The sequence below is a fragment of the Mastigoproctus giganteus genome, chromosome 2, assembly GCF_048544385.1.
Source record: "Mastigoproctus giganteus isolate SK-2022 chromosome 2, ASM4854438v1, whole genome shotgun sequence".
Classification (NCBI taxonomy): Eukaryota; Metazoa; Arthropoda; class Arachnida; order Uropygi; family Thelyphonidae; genus Mastigoproctus; species Mastigoproctus giganteus.
In genome coordinates, this window is record NC_143576.1 from 135,429,757 (window position 1) to 135,451,667 (window position 21,911).

Genomic DNA, 21,911 nt, shown 5'->3' on the forward strand with positions numbered 1-21,911 from the left:
GGCTGGTCACTCATACACTAGCAAGGCTTTTGTGGATTTATTGGATGATTGTTTTCTACATCAGCATGTTCGGGAGGCAACTAGAGGGAGTAATACTCTTGATTTGATTATCAGTAGTGATTCTTCTTGCATTAAGAATCTGCAGATAAATGAACCAATAGGTGGCAGTGATCACAGTGTTCTGAAGTGGGATTTACTCAAAGAGGTAACTACCATTAGGGGTAAAGGGAAGGGGTATTGCTTTCGTAAAGGCGACTACGATGGACTGAGACAGTATTTAAATTCTATACAGTGGGATCAACTGATGATGTTACCAACAGCAAATTCAAAATGGGAAGCATTCAAAGAACTTGTCTTGGAAGCTACTAGGCTTTACATACCAACTAAGAAATATTGTTCAAGGTTTAGGCCTAAGTGGATGTCAGATGAACTAATGAGGCATATGGCAGAGAAGAAAAATGCATGGGATACATACAAATTAACACGTGACACAGAAGCCTATGATAGATACAAGTTGATCTGTAACCAAGTTACAAAGGAGGTTAGGTAGGCGAAGGCAGATTACGAGAAATCCTTGGCAAGGGATGCGAAGAAAAACAGCAAAGAGTTCTTTACTTATGTAAACTCTAGAAGGAAGGGGATGAATCTGATTGGTCCACTTGATATCGATGGGTCAACTGTTGATGATCCTGCTCAGGTAGCTAACAAACTAAATGAATATTTTGCATCGACATTCACACATGAGGAGTTATTCAGCAAGGGGAATACGAGAGGTTTATTCAACTCTGGCAGTAAGCTAGAGAATCTTGTAATAACTGAGAGTAAAGTGGAGGAGAAATTGTTGAAGATAAACACAAGAAAGGCACCTGGGGTGGATGGAATCTATCCAGTTATATTAAAGGAGGCAGCAAAGGAAGTAAGCAAACCCTTAGCCATAATTATGAGAGCTTCCTTGGACTCAGGGGAGGTACCCATGGACTGGAGATGTGCAAATGTGACCCCAATTCACAAAGGAGGATCAAAGGCTGACACAAGTAATTATAGACCTGTGAGTTTAACTTCTGTTCCCGGAAAATTAATGGAGGCACTGGTTAAAGAAGCACTGCAGGATCATCTAGACAAGACTTCAGTTATAGCTCAGACACAGCATGGTTTTGTTAAGGGGAAGTCTTGCCTGACTAATTTGATTGGATACTATGATGCAGTCACAAAAGAACTGGATGCAGGGAATAACTTTGATATTATATACTTGGATCTTAGAAAGGCTTTTGATACTGTTGCACATGGAAGACTGCTACACAAATTGGAGCAGTGTGACATTGGAGGCAAATTGCTGCTATGGATAAAGGGGTGGTTGAGGGGGAGAAGACAGAGAGTGGTAATCAATGGACACTGCTCATCGTAGACTAATGTTATTAGTGGAGTCCCTCAGGGTTCAGTATTGGGTCCTTTATTGTTTTCTGTATTTATAAATGATATTGATGATAGTATATCAAGCTTAATGTCCAAGTTTGCAGACGATACGAAGGTTGGCAGGGTTGTCAAGGACACTACTGACACTATGCTGCTGCAACAGGATCTGGAAAGGTTGAGCAGATGGGCTGAGAGGTGGCAAATGAAGTTTAACATTGACAAATGTAAAGTACTACATATGGGAAACAGCAATCCCAGAGCAACGTATCAACTCTGTGGTAGAGAATGAAAGGGACCTGGGTGTGGTTGTGGAGGCAGATATGAAGTTCTCTGAGCAGTGCAGATGGGCTGCAAGAGTAGCTCATGGTGTATTGTCAGTGATATATAGGAATTTTTCTAGCAGGGATAAGGAGGTGATTATTCCCTTGTATAAGGCAATGGTCAGGCCACACCTAGAGTACTGTATACAGGCCTGGAGGCCTCATTTCAAGAAGGATGTAGAGCTGCTGGAACGAGTACAGAGAAGGGCAACAAGATTAGTGAATGGAACAAAGGGATGCTCTTACGAAGAAAGGCTTAAGTTTTGCGAATTACAGTGTCTGGAGACTAGGCACCAGCGAGGTGATCTGATAGACGTGTACAAAGCCTTGAATGGTTTGAGCATGCTCAATGCTGATGGGATTCTTCCTCTTGCTCAGAATAATCACCTGAGGGGGCAAATTCAAATTGAGGAAAGACAGATGTAGGACAGATGTGCGGAAATTTGCCTTTAGCCAGCGGGTGGTTGGTAGGTGGAACAGACTTCCATCCCTTGTTGTGGAAGTTGATAGCCTAAATAAGTTTAAGGCTCGGCTGGACAGGTATTTCGAACAACAGAGGGGTGAAGTGGAAGTGGTTATTTTTTATTTATTTATTTTACTTTAATTTTTTTGGCTGATGCTGCATAAGCTTGCTTTTTGCATCAAATGCCTCTACTAATGCTTAATGCTAATGAACAAGGAAAGTAATGATGTGCACTGGTTGGGAAACTTATAAGAAGGTTGCACACAGAAGATTGAAATATAACAAATTATCTCATATTAGCAATGCTGTGCGAGAGAATATCCAGTCAGGTGAGAGGAAACCAAGAAAGAGAGAAACTTGACTTCAGATCTTCTCATTCTGGTGAAGCTTTGGAAAGGTTCTTCACATTGCACACTTCAACGTTACTGAAGAAGTTGAAGTGTGCAATGGTATCTTTCCTGAGGCAATGAAAATCAGTTGCTGATTCACAGAAAATACTAATATAAATCTACAGACAGAAATACCTTAGGTAGACCAATGCTTGACAGCATACCGTAATGGTAAAGAATTCTTTATTTTAATATAAAATGTGTATGTTGTCAATTAAATTTAATTTATAGTGAAGATTGAATTTAAAAGAAAAACCCCCGCTTGTTTTTTCCAAAAAATTTGATTTTCTCCTGTGGGGATTTTTTTTTTTTTTTTTTGCTGCTGTTTGCTAAAACCGTGTTTTGTTATTTTTGTCCAAAAATCTCTTGCTTTCCCCTTCCAAATCAAAAGTTTGCATCTATGTATTAGTGATAGTGAAAACCTTGGCATCATACAGCTGGCTTTAATTTTCTATACAACTAGAAAATTGAAGCCAGCTGGTGTCTTGAAAATTAAAATTGCCAAAGAAAATTACTTCACAGTTAGGAAAACTAATGAAGCTCATTAAGTCTGAAACATAGAGGAACTCAACTACACAACATTATTTTGATTACATCAATAAAACAAATAAGAAATTTTTTTTTTATTGATCTTTTTTTGATGACATCAATAAAACATGTTAACCTGTTTAGTCCACTGCCATCAATATATATATATATATATATATATATATATATATATATATATATATATATATTTTTTTTTTTTTTTTTTTTTTATGGCAGTTTAAACAAAAACATGAGATAGCTTAAACAAAAATGTGTAAATGAAATTTACTTACAATAAAAATGTTGACTAAATAGTTTGTCTTCTGGTTATTTGTATTCATAATAAGACATTTGCCAAATTTCATTTTCAAGTTTGATATGGGTAGTTCACAATGCAACTTATTTAAGAGTGTTAACTCTTAATTTCTGCTTCTGTCTAAAATGTTTTAAATAGCAAGTTTGTGTTTGAGCTGTGGATTTGCTGAATTTTATTAAAGGTAATGTTACTGTTTTCTTTTAATGACTGAATTTCTTATACTTCTTGTACAGGGTTTTCAGGTGCTAGTTGAGAGAGAGTGGTGTGATTTTGGCCATAAATTTGCTGACCGTTGTGGTCATAAGCCAGGTGGTGTTGATCCTAATGAGAGGTGTCCTGTGTTTTTGCAGTGGATGGATTGTGTGTATCAACTTCTACATCAGTTTCCATGCAGTTTTGAGTTCAACAAACAGTATCTTGTAAGATTTATTATTGTTATTATAAAGCATTTAAATTGCATGTTAATGTAATTAAAGTAATAGTGTAGATCAATTCAGAAATGTTAATGACTTTCAAAACTTTCTGATGTGCAACACTGATCCTAGGAGACCCAACTTTTAACCTTAGCCCATTTTGAAGAGTAACTTCTAATTACAACTGTTTTCCTCCTGTCATGTAACCATAATCCAGGAGTTACCAGTTGGCAGACTGCCATCTTGTATCCAGACTCCCATTGATTTTTCACAGGTGGCAAGTGGTCTGAACCTAAATCAATTTGTACATAAGATGGTTATTTTAGTTTTGAATTTTTGTAAATTTCCTTAATTGAATTTAATTTCCTTATATTGAATGCACCTTTCTCTCTGCATCCAACTGAGGAGTGACACAGTCATAACAGTTTATGAGATATTTAAACAAGTTATTCTCTTTAAAGAACCATACCAAGTTCTTTTAGCAAGCCATTCTTATCTGGATAACTCCTGCATTGTGTTCCAAATGCACATGCAATAGTTGCTAGTTTGCAAGTGGGAGTTCCCCTTGTAAAACTGGAGGGGTTGGCAGCCTCCCCAAAATCTTTTAAAAGATTATGTTCTGAAAACATTTCTAGTGGAAGTGTTATCTCCCAAACATGCAGAGAAAATCCTCAAAGCCACTTTGATAGGGGGAATATGCATCACTGTTCCCCCATAAAAACACTCAGTTCATCATGTGCTGTAGCAATAGAATGGGATCTTCATGTCTCTGAGGAAGAGATCTGCGCAGAATTAAAAGATCAAGGCATGACAGCTGTAAAATGAATATTAATGTGGGAGGATGGGAATCTTCTTCCTACTCGAGTTCCTACCCTTATGTTTAACATCCCACAGTCTTCAAGTTCTATCAAGGCAGGCTACTTAAACTTCCCATTAAGGATTTGCATTCCAGACCCACTGAGGTGCTTTAAGTGCGAAAAGTACAGCCACTCACAAACAACCTATCATGGTAACCCAGTCTGTGGTCACTGTGGTGCCAAAAACCACAAGCATTAGCATTAGTAGAGGCATACGATGCAAGAAAGCAAGCTTATGCAGCATCAGCCAAAAGAAGAAAAAAAAAAAAAAAAAACCCACTTCCATATCACCCCTCTGTTCGTTCAAAATACCTGTCCAGCTGAGCCTTAAATTTATTTAGGCTATCAACTTCCACAACAAGGGATGGAAGTCTGTTCCACCAACCAACCACCCGCTGGCTAAAGGCAAATTTCTGCACATCTATCCTACATCTGTCTTTCCTTAATTTGAATTTATGCCCTCTCAGGTGATTATTCTAGGCAAGAGGAAGTATCCCATCGGCATTAAGCATGCTCAAACCATTCAAGGCTTTATACACCTCTATCAGATCACCTCGCTGGTGCCTAGTCTCCAGACACTGTAATTTGCAAAACTTAAGCCTTTCTTTGTAAGAGCAACAGCAAGGAATGTTCAGCTTCAAAGACAGTTTGTACAAATTGCCCAGGAGAATTTCTTTCTCGTCCTTCTTCCAGTGGCAGAAGGACAAAAAAGCAATTCAAAAACCAAAAACAGAACTGAACATTTCCTATCAAGAGGCCAGGAAACACATCCAACTAGTAAATAGCAACAGGCCCCTCATACACCCGTAGGTTTCTGGGAACTCTCTGAACAAATGGAAATGGGTATACAATCATCAGAGTCATTTATGCCTTTTGTATGTCACCTACTGAGTTCATTGAAACCAACTCAAAAGAATCAATCAGCTGCCATGCCTGTAAAAATACCGTCTGCTGCACCACCTCTACTAAACGTGAGTGGCAAGGAGAAGGCAACCCCCCCCTTTCTGAATTGCAAGAACAAATGGACGGAGGTGATAAAAAATGGTTAGCAGTGAAGGAGGCAATTCAGTTTTGAACTTTTTTATGTTGAGGAAGAAATTTACACAAAGCATATCCTTTCCCAAAAAGGATAATAAGGAAAACAAAGCCCTCACCCTTTTGGAAGTCCACATATGGACCAGCAAATTTAAATAATGACCACATTGAAATTCTTACAGTGGAATTTGTTGTGGCTTCCACTGAAATGGTGATGACATCAAGTCCCCTCCTGTGTAAGCATAAGCCAACTTGCTTTTGTATACTGAAAACATTTAAAGGAAAATGAGGACCCTTCTTTGTGTAACTGTAATTATTTGGCAGGACAGAATTAGTAGGGCCCTGTCCACTGAGAAATCACCACCCTTGTAGGTAACTATACCCCCTTTCAATGAATGCCACTTACTTGCTAATCTAGAGGCAGTAGATTAGTCTAAATTCGTGTCATAGTAGTTTCCTCTTAACTGTTTGTGACATGGCTCATAACTGCAGTCATTGTTGTGTCATAAAAAACCAAAAAAAAAAAAAAAATAATAATAAAAAATATCTTAACTGTTTGCTCCATCTATGTGCCATCTGGTAATGACATACCCCAGGCAAACCTTGATGAATTTGAAAGTGTCTGCAATTCTGCCCAGACACGATAGGAGGGAGTATATGATGAGAGCCTTGTCAATCAATTCGGCCCTGGAAAGATTGTGCAAGGCTCAAGGGGTAGAATTTTTTTCAGCCTGGTCTGTACTTGTTAACAGGAGAGACTGCTTCTACAGGGATGGGATACACTTAAATAGAAAGGGTGTAAGAATATTTGCTGATGCTATTGAGGCAGTGTTAGGTGGGTTGGAAAACTGCTAGCTTTGTGGGGATACAAGGACTAATAGATTAACAGTAGCCACTGGCAGAGATGAAAGTGATTCTTGCACTGCTTCTATTGGAATGAGCAGCATCCTGGAAAACAAGATGCAGGATATTTCAGAGACTGCTGGGAGTCATTGCGGTACAAGTAAACACATGGGTTGTGTTAGGGTAGCTAAGAATAGGAACAGGTGCATATGTACTTGCGTGCCGACCGGGCTAGCCGGGTGGGTAAAGTGCCTGCCTGGCAACCCAAAGGTCACGGGTTCGAATCCCGCCTCGGGCTTGGATCAGAGTACAAAATGCAAAACCTTGGGAGGTGCAATATGGCCACAGAAGCCGATGCGGCAACAACTAAAAAAAAAAAAAAAAATGTATATTTGCGTGTACACCAATGCTAAGAGTTTGGTAAATAAATTTGATGAATTTGAGGTATTGCTCAAAACATCAAAGGCAGATATTGTTGGGATATCAGAGACGTGGTGTCACACAGATATAAGGAATGCAGAACTGGAATTTGGGGAGTACAATGTGTACAGAAAGGATAGACAGGATAGGAAGGGAGGAGGGGTTATGCTATTAGTTAAGAAACACATAAAATCCAAGGAAGTGAAGCCAGTCGACATTGCTGGACAGTGCAGTGTCGAGCCAGTTTGGTGTGACATAAGCGTTGGGATATCAAAATTGAGAGTAGGAGTGTGCTATAGGCCTAATGATTCTGATGAGTATAATAAGAAACTGTACAGGGAAATACAGTGGGCCAGTAAATCAGAGTCTTATAATGCAGGATTTTAATTTCCCAGATATTGACTGGAATTTGTGGGTTGGTCACACACACACTAGCAAGGCTTTTGTGGATTTATTGGATGATTGTTTTTTACATCAGCATGTTCGGGAGGCAACTAGAGGGAGTAATACTCTTGATCAGATTATCAGTAGTGATTCTTCATGCATTAAGAATCTGCCGATAAAGGAACCACTAGGTGGCAGTGATCACAGTGTGCTGAAGTGGGATTTACTCAAAGAGGTAACTACCATCAGGGGTAAAGGGAAGGGTTTTTGCTTTTGTAAAGGCGACTACGATGGTCTGAGACTGTATTTAAATTCTATACAGTGGGACCAACTGATGATGTTACCAACAGCAAATTCAAAATGGGAAGCATTCAAAGAACGTATCTTGGAAGCTACTAGGCTTTACATACCAACTAAGAAATATTGTTCAAGGTTTAGGCCTAAATGGATGTCAGATAAACTAATGAGACATATGGCAGAGAAGAAAAATGCATGGGATAAATATAAATTAACATGTGACACAGAAGTCTATGATAGATATAAGCTGGTCTGTAACCAAGTTACAAAGGAGGTTAGGCAGGCGAAGGCAGATTACGAGAAATGTTTGGCAAAGGATGCAAAGAAAAACAGCAGACAGTTCTTTTCTTATGTAAACTCTAGAACAAGAGTTCCCAACCTTATTTTGCTTGTGGACCCCCTCAGTCCTAACTTTACGTATGTGGACCCCCATATATGCATATGTAATATTCCTAAATGAAATATTTATTTGTAGGTTAGTAAAAGCTAATAATTAAACAATTCCAATATAATATAAAAAATGTAAATTATAAATTTTGAAAATTTTAATTGATAAAACTGAAACATTTTTTTACTTGTAATGACAGAATTAGTAAAAAAAAAAAAAAAAAATACTATTTCAAACAACATATATAAATTTATTCCTAAGGCTATTTAAATAGGATCCCATTAAATAGGCCCTACTAATGAGATCCTTGTGGCTGATGTTTTGATATTAGCATTTTAATATCTGGCTCCAATTTTGTGAGAGTCAGACAAAGATCACCTCTTTTTACTATATCAAGTCGATTACGATTTTTTGTTAACAACTGTGTTACACGACTAAAGCCAGATTCCACAAGATAAGATGATGGGAAAACAATGACATACATTTTGGCTTTCTCCCATAAAAGTGTTTATTTACATGCAATGTCACTATTCTTCCATACATCATGCTTTTCTTTTTTGAATAAACTTCGGACTCATCAGACCGCAATTCAACAAGTTCCTCTTTTAAATCAATTTCAACATCAGCAACATTTACCTCAAATGGAATCAGCACCCAATCTGGGATGTTCAGTTCTAGTAGGTCCTTGAACCGAACGTGCATGTCTTCATAAATTTTTTTTTTAAATGATCAACATACACAACACAATCATCATCTTTTAAATCATTACTAACTGAAGCAAGGTTTGGAAACTGGTCAAACGCATGGCGTGAGATATCAAGACTGTACAATTTGAGTTTTCCTAGGAATGCATTAACGGCTTCTTTGCTAGATATTAAATCACAATTATGTCCTTGCTGCAGCTTATTAAGCAAATTCAGTTTTTCAGACACATCTGAGAGGTAAAATATGTCTTTCATGTTAACCAACTGTTTTCCAATCTCCTTTTCGTTTAGAAATGATACAATACTGTCCCAAAGGACGACAAAGCGATGAAGACAATTGCCTTTAGACAACCATCGCACCTCTGTGTGCAGTACAAGACGGTCAAATCCTTCTTCATTTTCATATCCTTCTTCATTTTCATCACAAAATTTGTGAAAGAATCGATCTTGAAGAGCATTAGCCTTAATGAGGTTGACAGCTTTTATTACGAGAGTTAAGGCTTCATGAAGACGTCAACTCAATCTCTTCGCCATCAGATGTTGGCGTTGAATCACGCAATGTATGCAAAATACTTTTGGCAATGCATTTTTTAAATGAGTGATAAACCCTCTGTACCTACCGACCATGGAAGGAGTGCCATCAGTAGCACAAGCCATTAAATTTTCAAGTGGAATATTTTTTTCTCTAAAATAAGACTGGACTTCCTTAAATATTGTTTCACCTTTAGTATCTGTTTTGAGGAATCTTTCAAAAATCATTTCCTCTCTGAGTTGATTATCATCCATACATCTTACATATGCCAATAAAAGTGCTTCATTGCCCATCAAAGTTGATTCATCGAGTTGCATTGCAAACTGTTTCACTCGTAATTGAGCAATAAGTTGATTTTCTACATCTTCACACATTTCATCAATGCGTCTGGATATTGTGTTATTTCAAGGAAGATAATCGGTAATTTCACTTGCATTTTTGTTTAACATTGTTTAAATTACAACTGATATCAAAGGCAAGATGACAGTTTTGCCAATGCTATATGGCTTTTCAGATATTGCTGTTATTTTGCTGATTTCATATGATGCTAATTAACCGCTATCTTTATTGCTTGCTTGTTTACTAAAAATCTGATCCAATTTGTTTCTTCCTTGAAAATTGTCTCGTAGTTTTCGGAAATACTCCACTGATTTATTTTTCTTTTCGCTGTGCCTTGTCTCCAAATGGTGACGAAGCTTACTTGGCTTCATGCTATCATTAGACAGCACAGTCATACATATAAGACACATTGGTTTTGTGATATTCTCTGGTGATTCAATAAAACCATACGACAGATATTCAGTCAAATATTGTCTTGTTTTCTTCTTTGCATGATCCATGGGTAATCTGAAAACAATAATAATATTATTAACCGTAAATATTTAATGTTGGAAATGCTTGTAGGTACTAATGGAAATGTAGTTCACTAGAACAATAACATTCAATAACACATACAATAGATTTCATCACGACGATGCCGATTATTCACTATAGAATGAAATGACTACCTCTGACTGACTGACTCTTTCTAGATTAGTCGGTGCTTAAATAATGTTTTCTTCAAGTATTTTCTATGGAAAGAAATTTTTTTTTTGCGTCAACTAAAGGAGGTTCCAGAAAATACGAGTATCTTCTAACTGCGAATTTCTGGACTTTTCTATGACATTAGTTTATTTTATTTTATTTTTTTTTATTTATTTTTATTTATTTTTATTTATTTTTATTTAACAAATTATTTTATTTATAATATTTTATCATGAACCCCTTAGCTCATATTATGGACCCCCTCAAAGCTTCTATGGACCCCAGTTGGGAAACTCTGCACTAGAAGGAAGGGGATGAATCAGATTGGTCCACTTGATATCGATGGTTCAACTGGTGATGATCCTGCTCAGGTAGCTAACAAACTAAATGAATATTTTGCATCGACATTCACACATGAGGAGTTATTCAGCGAGGGGAATGCCAGAGGTGTATTCAACTCTGGCAGTAAGCCAGATAATCTTGTAATAACTGAGAGTAAAGTGGAGCAGAAATTGTTGAAGATAAACACAAGAAAAGCACCTGGGGTGGATGGATCTATCCAGTTATATTCCCCTCGACGTGGGCACCTGTACGTGGTGAGGGGACCTCCCATGATGCTGCTGGACTTCCAGACTAGCATCACTGGGATCCAGTGCCCACAGCCCAGGTTCCAGGCTAACATCAATGGAATCGGACGTATTTGCCATGCGCTGCGACCCATGGAAATTTTCGGAAAGGAGATCCTGGTGGTTGAGGGGGCCCCTGCTTTGACAAGACGGGTGGTCCTGGAAGGCCCTGCTAGAATCAGTTGGCTAGTAGGCTCGCCTGCGAGGGTCAACCGTGTCAATGCCATGCCCCTACCCTCATGGTCCGAGGGACAGGATTCAGGCTGGCGGCAGTGCGGGTATGGTGTCTGGGTAGCCCTGGCGTTCCACTCCCGAGCGCATTTATTGCATGCCGGGTAGTGGGCATCCCTTTGGGCTCCGTGGTGGATGGGGAGCTTGGGCACTGAACCATTTCAAAACTTCATGAATCCTGATAAACCTATTTCTTCAGGGGCCCCAACCCGGTCCCTATCTGAAAATATAGACAACGACACAGACAGCACTATTGCTACAAAGAGGCAGCGAACTGAACTACCATCAGGGTCTGTCCCAAGGTTCTTAATTGTGCACTCCACCAGCGAAAAACGATTTGTAAAATGTCACCCTTCTTTATACAGAAAGGGTTAGATGGGTTAGCAGGTTCACCCAAATCAGTTAAGAGGCTCCATTCTGGGGATCTCTTGATTGAAACTAAAAATGACAGGCAGTCTGAACATCTACTCCGAGTAACATCAATTGAAGGAATACCGATAACAGTGACACCACACAAAACACTGCATTCATCGAGAGGAGTAATTTCTGAGTGAGACCTTCTCGACGTTACTGAGGAGGGAATCTGCTTGGAATTGAAACCACAGGGAGTTATTGCCGTTAAGAGAATTAATGCACATAGGGATGGGAAACTGGTTAAAACCAGAAACATTATCCTGACATTTAACTCACCTAAGTCTCCTGATGAGATTAAAGCTGGCTACATCAGCTTCCATATGTTCCAAACCCTTTACGGTGTTTCAAATGCCAGAAATATGGACATCCTCAAATGGCCTGCTGTGGAGTCCTTGCATGCGCTCGATGTGGTGCAAAGGATCACGAAACAACAGCATGTTCAGCCGCAAAACCCACCTGCATTAACTGTGAGGGAGAACATCCAGCCTATTCACGAGCATGCCAGAGGTGGAAAGAAGAAAAAGAAATTCGACGGCTGAAGGCAGAGCTAAATATTTCATACCAGGAGGCAAGGAAAGCGGTGAAATCTCTGAATATCAACAAAGCTACCTACGCCCAGAAGGTAGCAGGGAGATGTTCCATTGGAACTCGGACGGACATGACCACCCTCCAAAAGAATCATTCACTCCCATCGCACGTTATCTCTTAAGTCCTCAAAAACCTGCACAGAAAGATCAATCAGTTGCCACTCCTATATCGGTACCTCCTAATGCTCCACAAATAAAAAAAAGCAATTGCCAAAGAAAAGAATAAGAAAGTTGAAGTACACCCTAGTACCCAAGAAAACATGGATGTCGAGGAGAAGGAGGTACACAAAGATTCAGTTTTGGAGCTCTTCGCTGAGGAGGAAATGGACACTGGACAGCATCCGTACTTCCCCAGGAAGGATAAAGCCAAGACTGAAAAAGGTAAGCCCTCAGCACCTCGGAAGCCACCTGATGGACCCACCAAGCCAAAATAATGGCTAAATTCCTACAATGGAACTGTCGTGGATTCTGGTGAAACAATGATGACATCAAGGCCCTTCTGCAAAAGCATGAGCCAGTCTGCTTTTGCTTACCAGAGACATACCTGAAGGTAAATGAAAACCCTTCCCTTCGTAACACTACTATCGTTCGAAAGGACAGAACTGGGGATGGACCTGCTCATGGGGGGATGTTGCTATAATTCTGGGCAACCATACCCCATATCAAACTATTGCGCTCACCACCAACATAGAAGCGGTAGCGGTTCGCCTTATGGTAGGGTTCTTAATAACAGTCTGCTCAGTTTATTTGCCACCTGGAGCTGATATCTCCCAGAGAGACCTTGATGATCTCATTGTGCAGCTGCTTACTCCTGGGAATCCAGTTATATTCCCCTTTTTCAATGGACATAACACCATGTTATGTCCATTTCAATGGACATAACACCCTGTGGGGCAGTGCAAACGTTAATGGAAGGGGACTTGTCATAGAGCATATGCTAAATGACAATGACCTATCCCTTCTAAATGAGGGAACTAACACCTTTTTCCACATGCCTACCTGTATGTTCTCTGCTATTGACCTCTCTCTCCTTCCTTCAATCACTTGGGAGGTAGAGGAGAATCTTTATGGAAGTGATCACTTCCCTGTGATAACCAGCCTACTTAAAGGGATGCCATGCTCACCTTTTAGGTTACCGCAAAGGAAGATTGATCAGGCTGACTGGAACACCTTTCAACACCTGGTAGACTTTAACATCAGTACAGTCAGTCAGGAGCCTATCAATGACGCAGTGGCGTACATCACAGGAAGCATTGTCCATGCAGCTGCAGCTACAATTCTGAAAACATCTACCCGGTTTCCGCCATTTATTCTGCCTTGGTGGAAATACTGAATGCACAGCAGCAAAGAAAGGCACAAAATAAAGCTTGGGGGATATTCCGACAATATCCTACCATTAATAACAGTCTGCTCAGTTTATTTGCCACCTGCCAGCCAATCTCTTAGCCTTCGAACGTGCATGCGCGAAAGCACGATATATTCGTCGTCAGAGCCAAAAGAAATCGTGGATCCGCTTTACATCCATTATTACCCAGTCAACCAGCAGTAAAGCTATCTGGGACAAAATTCGGAAAATGAAGGGTAAATATACATCGCACCCTTCATCGGTCCTGGAGTATAATGGATGCGTTATTGCAGACCCAACTGCAATAGCCAATGTACTTGGGGAGACCTTTTCTGCCATCTCGTCAACATCTGGTTACTCCCCAGAATTTCTGGTCTGGAAAGATAAATTTGATAAGCAGCCAATTAATTTTAAATCTAAAAGGTCTCATCCCTATAACGGGCCCTTTACCATGGAAGAGTTAGAAACAGCTGTAACTCTTACCAAAGCAAGTGCTGCTGGACCAGATCTTATCCATTATGATATGATCAAACATCTGTCTGCAAAATCCATGGACCAACTGCTTTTTCTATATAACAGAATATTTCAAGAAGAGCAGTTTCCGGATTCCTGGCATAAGGCAATCATGCTTGTCTTTCCTAAGCCAGGAAAGGATCCTAAACTCCCAACGAATTACCGTCCTATTGCTCTGACTAGCTGTATGTGCAAAATTCTGGAGAGAATGGTCAATGCCCGCCTTATCTGGTATTTGGAGGCAAATGGGTTCCTCACCAGATTGCAGTGCGGTTTCCGTAGGAATAGGTCAACTTTGGACCATTTAATCAGGCTCGAAACTTCCATTCGAGATGCCTTTTTAAAACGAGAACACCTGGTGTCAGTGTTCTTCGATATGGAAGAAACATATGACACAACTTGGAGATTTGGAATTTTAAAAGACCTCTACAGCATCGGCCTTAGAGGTAATCTCCCAATTTTATTAAAAACTTTTTATGTTATCATTCTTTCCAAGTCCATGTAGGATCTACTCTCTCTCGCTCTTTTAGCCTAGAGGAGGGAGTACCTCAAGGATCCATTTTAAGTGTTACGCTTTTTGCCATTAAAGTGAATTCCATCACAGAACAACTTCCTCCAACTGTAAACTGTGCCATCTATGTTGACGATTTTTCTGTCATTCCTGCAACATGAGGGTAATTGAGAGACAACTGCAACGTGCCATTGACCATCTAAACTCATGGGCAACAAATAACGGGTTCAGGTTCTCTTCACAAAAGACTGTTTGCATGCATTTTTGCAGAAAGCGCAGTCTTCACCCTGAACCTCAACTGAGGCTTGGACAAAATGCTATCCCAGTAGTACCTGAGACTAGATTTTTGGGGCTTATATTTGATAGAAAGCTGACCTTTCTAGAACACATCCATCAACTACGTGCGAAGTGCACGAGAGGTATGAATATCCTACGTGCAATCTCCTCACATGCTTGGGACACTGACCGATGTACCCTTTTGCGCCTCTATCGTGCACTCGTACGATCTAAGTTAGATTACGGGTGCCAGGTATATGCATTCTCTAGACAGCGTACTTCGATGGTCGGATCCCATCAAGCGATCCGTATTGCCACTGGAGCATTTCGAACTTCTCCTGTCCATAGCCTCTATGTCAAAGCCAATGAGCCCTCGTTATCGGTTCGCAGGAAACAGTTGTCTCTACAGTATGCTTTGAAACTGAAATCCCTGCCAGACCATCCGACGTGGACACCCATTTTCGAGCCACTTTGGGAAAATCTGTACAACATTCACCTGATGCCAATCAACCATTCGGTATTCGTATCCAAAGGCTATTCAATGATTTGAATATCACATTAGACAATGTTGCCCCATCACCAGGGCAACCTTTTCCACCCTGGCATGCTCGTGTCCCAAACTGCAACTTCTCCCTTAACAATTGGAGAAAGGACAGTACTCCACCCACTGTCTACCTGCAGCTCTTTTTAGCACAGCGCTCGGAACATGCTGACTTCTTGCTTGTCTACACAGATGGCTCGAAGTCAGAAATGTCTGTCGGATCTGCAGTTGTTTTCCCAGACACCACGGTATCTGAGCAGATCTGCAACGAATGCAGTGTGTTCACTGCAGAGCTGCACGCGGTTGAGCTAGCCTTAGATTGTATACAAACCACCAATCACAAAAAATATATTATATATACCGATTCTCTGAGTTCATTACAGGCTTTATCATCAATGAGGTTCAACCCTCATCCTGTCCTGACCCGGATACAGCAGAAGCTGCACTTCCTTGTACAATCTGAATTTGATGTTCATTTCTGCTGGATCCCAGGCCACATTGGGATTTCAGGAAATGATATGGCAGACTTTGCAGCCAAATCAGCGAACCTCTTTAACTCGCGCCTGTTTGTTCCCCTATGCAGACTACAGGCAAGTAATTCGAAAGAAACTGGTATTCCAATGGCAACACTCATGGCATGGACAGGCTGCAAACAAGTTATATGAGATTAAGCCTGTAATTGAACATTGGCAGTCTAGTCTGCGCAGGAACTGAAAAGAGGAAGTTGTTCTATCTCGACTCCACATAGGACATTGTCACCTGACACATTGCTATTTGCAGACGATCGTCCTATGTGTAGAAATTGTGACACCATTTTAATAGTCTGTCATATTTTAATTGAATGTCCGTCTTTTTATAATGACCGCCGTTTGTTTTAGCCATCTGCCTGAACCTTATACACTCAGACAGGTTTTATCGGACAATGACGTGTCAGCTATTTTTAAGTTTTTACAACTTATTAATCTAAATAATTCTATCTAGAATATTTTTATCGTTTTATGCTATATGAACATTTTATATCGTATATTCTTTTACAATAATATACAAACAATTTTAATATTATAGTTTTATACTCTATATCTTTTTGACTTGGCGCATTATAGCCTTAGATGCTAATGTGCCATAAAACTCTCCAGTTATATTAAAGGAGGCAGCAAAGGAAATAAGCAACCCCTTAGTTATGAGAGCTTCCTTGGACTCAAGGGAGGTACCCATAGACTGGAGATGTGCAAATGTGACCCCAATTCACAAAGGAGGATCAAAGGCTGACACAAGTAATTATAGACCTGTGAGTTTAACTTCTGTTCCAGGAAAATTAATGGAGGCACTGGTTAAAGAAGCACTGCAGGATCATCTAGACAAGACTTCAGTTATAGCTCGGACACAGCATGGTTTTGTTAAGGGAAAGTCTTGCCTGACTAATTTGATTGGATACTATGATGCAGTCACAAAAGAACTGGATGCAGTGAATAACTTTGATATTATATATTTGAATCTTAGAAAGGCTTTTGATACTGTTGCACATGGAAGACTGCTGCACAAATTGGAGCAGTGTGGCACTGGAGGCAAATTGCTGCTATGGATAAAGGGATGGTTGAAGGAAGAAGACAGAGAGTGGTAATCAATGGACACTGCTCATCGTGGACTAATGTTATTAGTGGAGTCCCTCAGGGTTCAGTGTTGGATCCATTATTGTTTTCTGTATTTATAAATGAAATTGATGATGGTATACCAAGCTTAATGTCCAAGTTTTCAGACGATACAAAGGTTGGCAGGGTTATTAGGGACACTACTGATGCTATGCTGCTGCAATAGTTTTCTGGAAAGGTTGAGCAGATGGGCTGAGAGGTGGCAAATGAAGTTTAACATTGACAAATGTAAAGTACTACCTATGGGGAAACAGCAACCCCAGAGCAACGTATCAACTCTGTGGTACTAGTAACATATCTGACAGTGGTAGAGAATGAAAAGGACCTGGGGGTAATTGCGCAAGCAGATATGAAGTTCTCTGAGCAGTGCAGATGGGCTGCAAGAGTAGCTCATGGTGTCTTATCACTGATATACAGGAATTTTTCTAGCAGGGATAAGGAGGTGATTATTCTCTTGTATAAGGCAATGGTCAGGCCACACCTTGAGTACTGTATACAGGTATGGAGGCCTCATTTCAAGAAAGATGTAGAGCTGCTGGAACGAGTACAGAGAAGGGCAACAAGACTAGTGAATGGAACAAAGGGTTGCTCTTACGAAGAAAGGCTTACATTTTGCAAATTACAGTGTCTGGAGACTAGCACCGGTGAGGTGATCTGATAGAGGTGTATAAAGCCTTGAATAGTTTGAGCATGCTCAATGCCGATGGGATTCTTCCTCTTGCTCAGAATAATCACCTCAGAGGGCATAAATTCAGATTGAGGAAAGACAGATGTAGGATAGATGTGCAGAAATTTGCCTTTAGCCAGCGGGTAGTTGGTTGGTGGAACAGACTTCCATCCCTTGTTGTGGAAGTTGATAGCCTAAATAAATTTACGGCTCAGCTGGACAGGTATTTCGAACGAATGGAGGGGTGAAATGGAAGTGGTTTTTTTTTTTTTTTTTTTTGGTTAATGCTGCATAAGCTTGCTTTCTTGCATCATATGTCTCTACTAATGCTAATGATCTCATTAGGCAACTGCCCTTCCCTGTTCTGATATTAGGTGACTTCAGTGGATATAATATCCTCTGGGGGATAGAGCAGATGTCAGCTGGAGGTATCAGACTGTAGAGTGTATGCTTTAAAATAATCTCATTGTCCTTCTAAATGTAGGATCACTCCACCATGATATCCACCCTTTGTAATGGGAACCCATATCATCTGGTGAGGACTTTGCAGTGGAAGATTGATCAGGCTGACAGGACAACTGGATACCTTTAATAATCTGGGTATGTTTAACACCACCACCACAGTCAGTCAGATTTCAGTTGGATGCAATCAAGGAAGCAGTAATGTACATCACAGAAAGTATTATCCAAGCCACAGCAGTTGCAATTTCAACATATCCATTCAGTTCCATTCAGTTCCACTATTTCCAAAATTATGATAGAATGCACAGCAGCAAAAAAGACACAAAACAAGGTGTGGGGGATATTTTGATGATATCCTACGACACAATTTAATAGCTCTCAAATGCATGTTACATCCACTGGCAGGGTCAGAAGGAATCTTGGATCTGCTTTACATCTGCCATCACCTGGACTACCAGTTCCAAGGTGGCCTTGGGTTAAAGTTCAGAAAATGAAAGACAAATATATGCGTCATCCTTCATTAGTCCTAGAATATAATGGATGTGCAATCTCAGGCCTAAAATCAGTTGTTAACACTTTTGGGAGAAACATTTGCTGAAGTGTTTGTGAAAATTTTGTATACTTTAGAGTTTATAGCTATGCAACTTAAATTTGAACAGAAACCATTACCATTACCTTCTAATAACTCTGAGGGGTACAAGATTATAAGTGCCAGGGTCCAGAATTTTGTGCTTGTGGAAATAGATGGTTTTTAGAAATTTTTACTGTAAAGAGTATGATTAATTAACATATTAAATTATGTTGTACAGATAGTTTAAATAGTCTTAATTACATTCAGTTTATCTTTAAATTTAGTTAGTGATTTTGTAAGTTACGACTTACTATTCTTTCCTCTATTATAGTAGTATTTTAGCGCAAATATCCTAGCATGGAATAGTAGGGCGTTGATTGTGATCAGTAAGTAGCTCGAAGGTTCTAATCACTTGCTATCTATATCAATTTTGTGTTTAGCTAAGGAATTTTTACTTTTTAGCAAGCATATAACTAATTTAACATTGCAATCGTTACAGTATAATGTAACGTATATCTTAAACTTGATAGCGTTAGGTATAACATAAAACTCGATTGCATAATACATATCACTACATTTAGGAATATATTAGCTTAGTGTAGAATTGTTGATTAATCATACTAATTTTCATTGTTAATCAATTAAATTGTATTTAAAGAGAAATCATGCCCTAGACTAGAGTAGCAAAGTGACTGGAATGCTGAGGCTTGGGGAGAAACAAAGGGGTGTGATTCTCCAATTCATCAAAAACCTAAAAAAATGTGCAACTTGTGAAATGTTTGCAGACCTTTCTGGAACACTACTTTTTTTTTTTTTAAATGAAAACCCCAAACTTGAGAGGTATTAGAACCTATAGTACTTAGTACCGTGCATGGGTTGGAGGTTAAGGAGATGAGAGAAGATATTTGCTGACATTAGACTTGTAATTTTCAAGAAATACGTATGAAGGAAGGTTGTTCCAGAAAACAGCAGTTGAATGAATAAACGAGGAAGATGAGAAGTTGGTTCTGTGAATTTGAAGTTGGACAGTAAATGGATGTTGGCTGGTGGCGGCATATATTTTCAGACTGTTTTGATAGAGAAAGTGGTAATTATAGAAGCCAATTCAGAAGAACAGTGCCCATGGAAGTATCTGTAGAAAAGACATGCAGCAGAAACAGAACCGTCTATGAGACAGAGTGGAGAGTTAGAGCAGAGTCATTAATTAACCTAATTATAGGTTAATTTATGACTAATTAAACCTAATTATAGAAGAGTCATTAATTAACATAATTGTTACAGTATAATGTAACGTATATCTTGAACTTGATAGTGTTAGGCAGTGGTGTCCAACCTATGGCCTGTGAATAATTTTTATAAGGCTCACGTGGAAAGTGAATTAAAATAGCATCGATCACCACTGTGTGCATAAGCATGCAAGTGTCCAGCTCGACTGTATCAAACATGTACATGTGGTTCAGTGCTGTCATATAAACTCCTGGCCATATTGCCGTGATGAGTATTATTGTCTCTAGTACATGTTCTGTACTTATCAGCAATAAAGAATATAAATTTATTTATTTATATGTACAGTAATACCCCGACTTACGCTACCCCGACTTACGCGAACTCGGAGTTACGCGGTTCTTGATTTTTTCGTTTGGCAACGCTGCCGCCCACTATCTTCAAGGTCGTTTTTCATATGTTATCGATATACAGTGCGACGGCGGAGAATGAGAGCGAAAGATGAACAAAATTCAGCTTTGCTGCTTTTATGTTTTTTATATCAGTGAAGGGGAAACACATTTCACCATAATAACGTAAAAACCAACACAATTCTAGCTATCGGTATAATCGCAAATGCAATTAGATCGAGTTTACTACCAGTTTATAACAGATTTCACTAGCAGAAACCAACTGGATTTTTATTGTTTTATGGTAGTAACCCCTAGAAATGTGAGGTGTTAATAGCGTATCTCTGCCTTTATGGTGTTGTTTATTCAGTTGCTACATGCGCGCAGCTTTGTTTATGCGTATCAAGCGTGCCTCCTCGTTTTGTAATTGTGAAAAATGAGTAAAATACTTAATTAAAAGGAGTGAAAAGGAAGCGTCCTGGTGAAGACACTGCAGATTCAGAGAGAAAAAGAAAAGCAATTATCGATAAACAGAGGCGGACTGGGTCAAAAATTCTTACCCGGGAAAATTTATAGTGGCCTCATGCTATGGTTTATGGCCAAAATCACACTGGCCCACCGGGGTTTCCCCGGTAAGGCTTATGGCCAGTCCGCCTCTGTCGATAGAGAAAAAATATGAAATTGTGAAACGCTTTGAGCGAAATGAAAGACCATGCGATATTGCACGTGCTACAGGCGTAAATGAAGCAACGGCGGAAAGCACATAACAATTGCAAACTTGACAGGTTGAAAATTGAAAAGGGCTCAATTGTAAAGGGCTTAAAAATTTTAGAAAACATAGACTCCAACGAAGAACGCGTTATAGCTACAAAGCAAGGAATAAAAAAAAATTATTAGCTTGCTACGAAGAAATTCTGCATGAAAAAAAGAACGCGCTGTGTCGTCAGATGAATTTGTTAGATTTTATGAAGCCATCGACATCGAAATAACTTTTTTACGTAAGTCATTTGTTTTTTTAATACATATTTTGTATTAATATGTATAAAGAACTGCAATTTTATTAATATTTTTCTTCTAAACTAGTGTTTTTGTTAGTCCTTGGTCCCAATTAAGCAAAATTTATATGTATATATATGCAAAGTTGTACCCCGACTTACGCGAATTCGACTTACGCGATTTTCGTCGGACACACCTATCGCGTAACTTCGGGGTATTACTGTATATTGATATAACTTGTTCATTGTATTGAATTAATTATTAATTTGTATAATTAAAAAGATCATTCTTAAAAATGTTCCAAAAGGGGAAATTCGATTTGTAGTGTTGTGTTTTTGATCCAAGGTGGACTGAAGACTATTTCTTCATTGATTACGACAAAAAAGCAGTGTGTTTGGTGTGTCAGGAGACTGTGTGAGTTTTTAAAGAATATAATTTAAAACGACACATTCCAATCATAAATCTTATGATCAACATAAAGGAGTGCTGCGAAAAGAAAGTGTTCAAAGTTACAAAATGAATTAAGAAAACAAAACATACTGAAAATGAATCAGTCAAGAAATTTATCTGCTGTGTGCACCAGT

At 39.2% G+C, this 21,911-nt stretch overlaps 1 protein-coding gene across 3 annotated transcripts in view; it reads left to right on the forward strand.

Annotated features, from left to right (window-relative positions):
* Positions 1-21,911, forward strand: part of LOC150089581 (phosphatidylinositol-3,5-bisphosphate 3-phosphatase MTMR4) — a 371,703-nt gene that overhangs the window by 244,464 nt on the left and 105,328 nt on the right. For all 3 annotated transcript variants that reach the window (XM_090389550.1, XM_090389552.1, XM_090389551.1), the window contains exon 9: positions 3,663-3,848. In XM_090389550.1, coding sequence (XP_090245676.1) covers positions 3,663-3,848 — 186 coding nt within the window. The remainder of the gene's footprint in view (positions 1-3,662; positions 3,849-21,911) is intronic.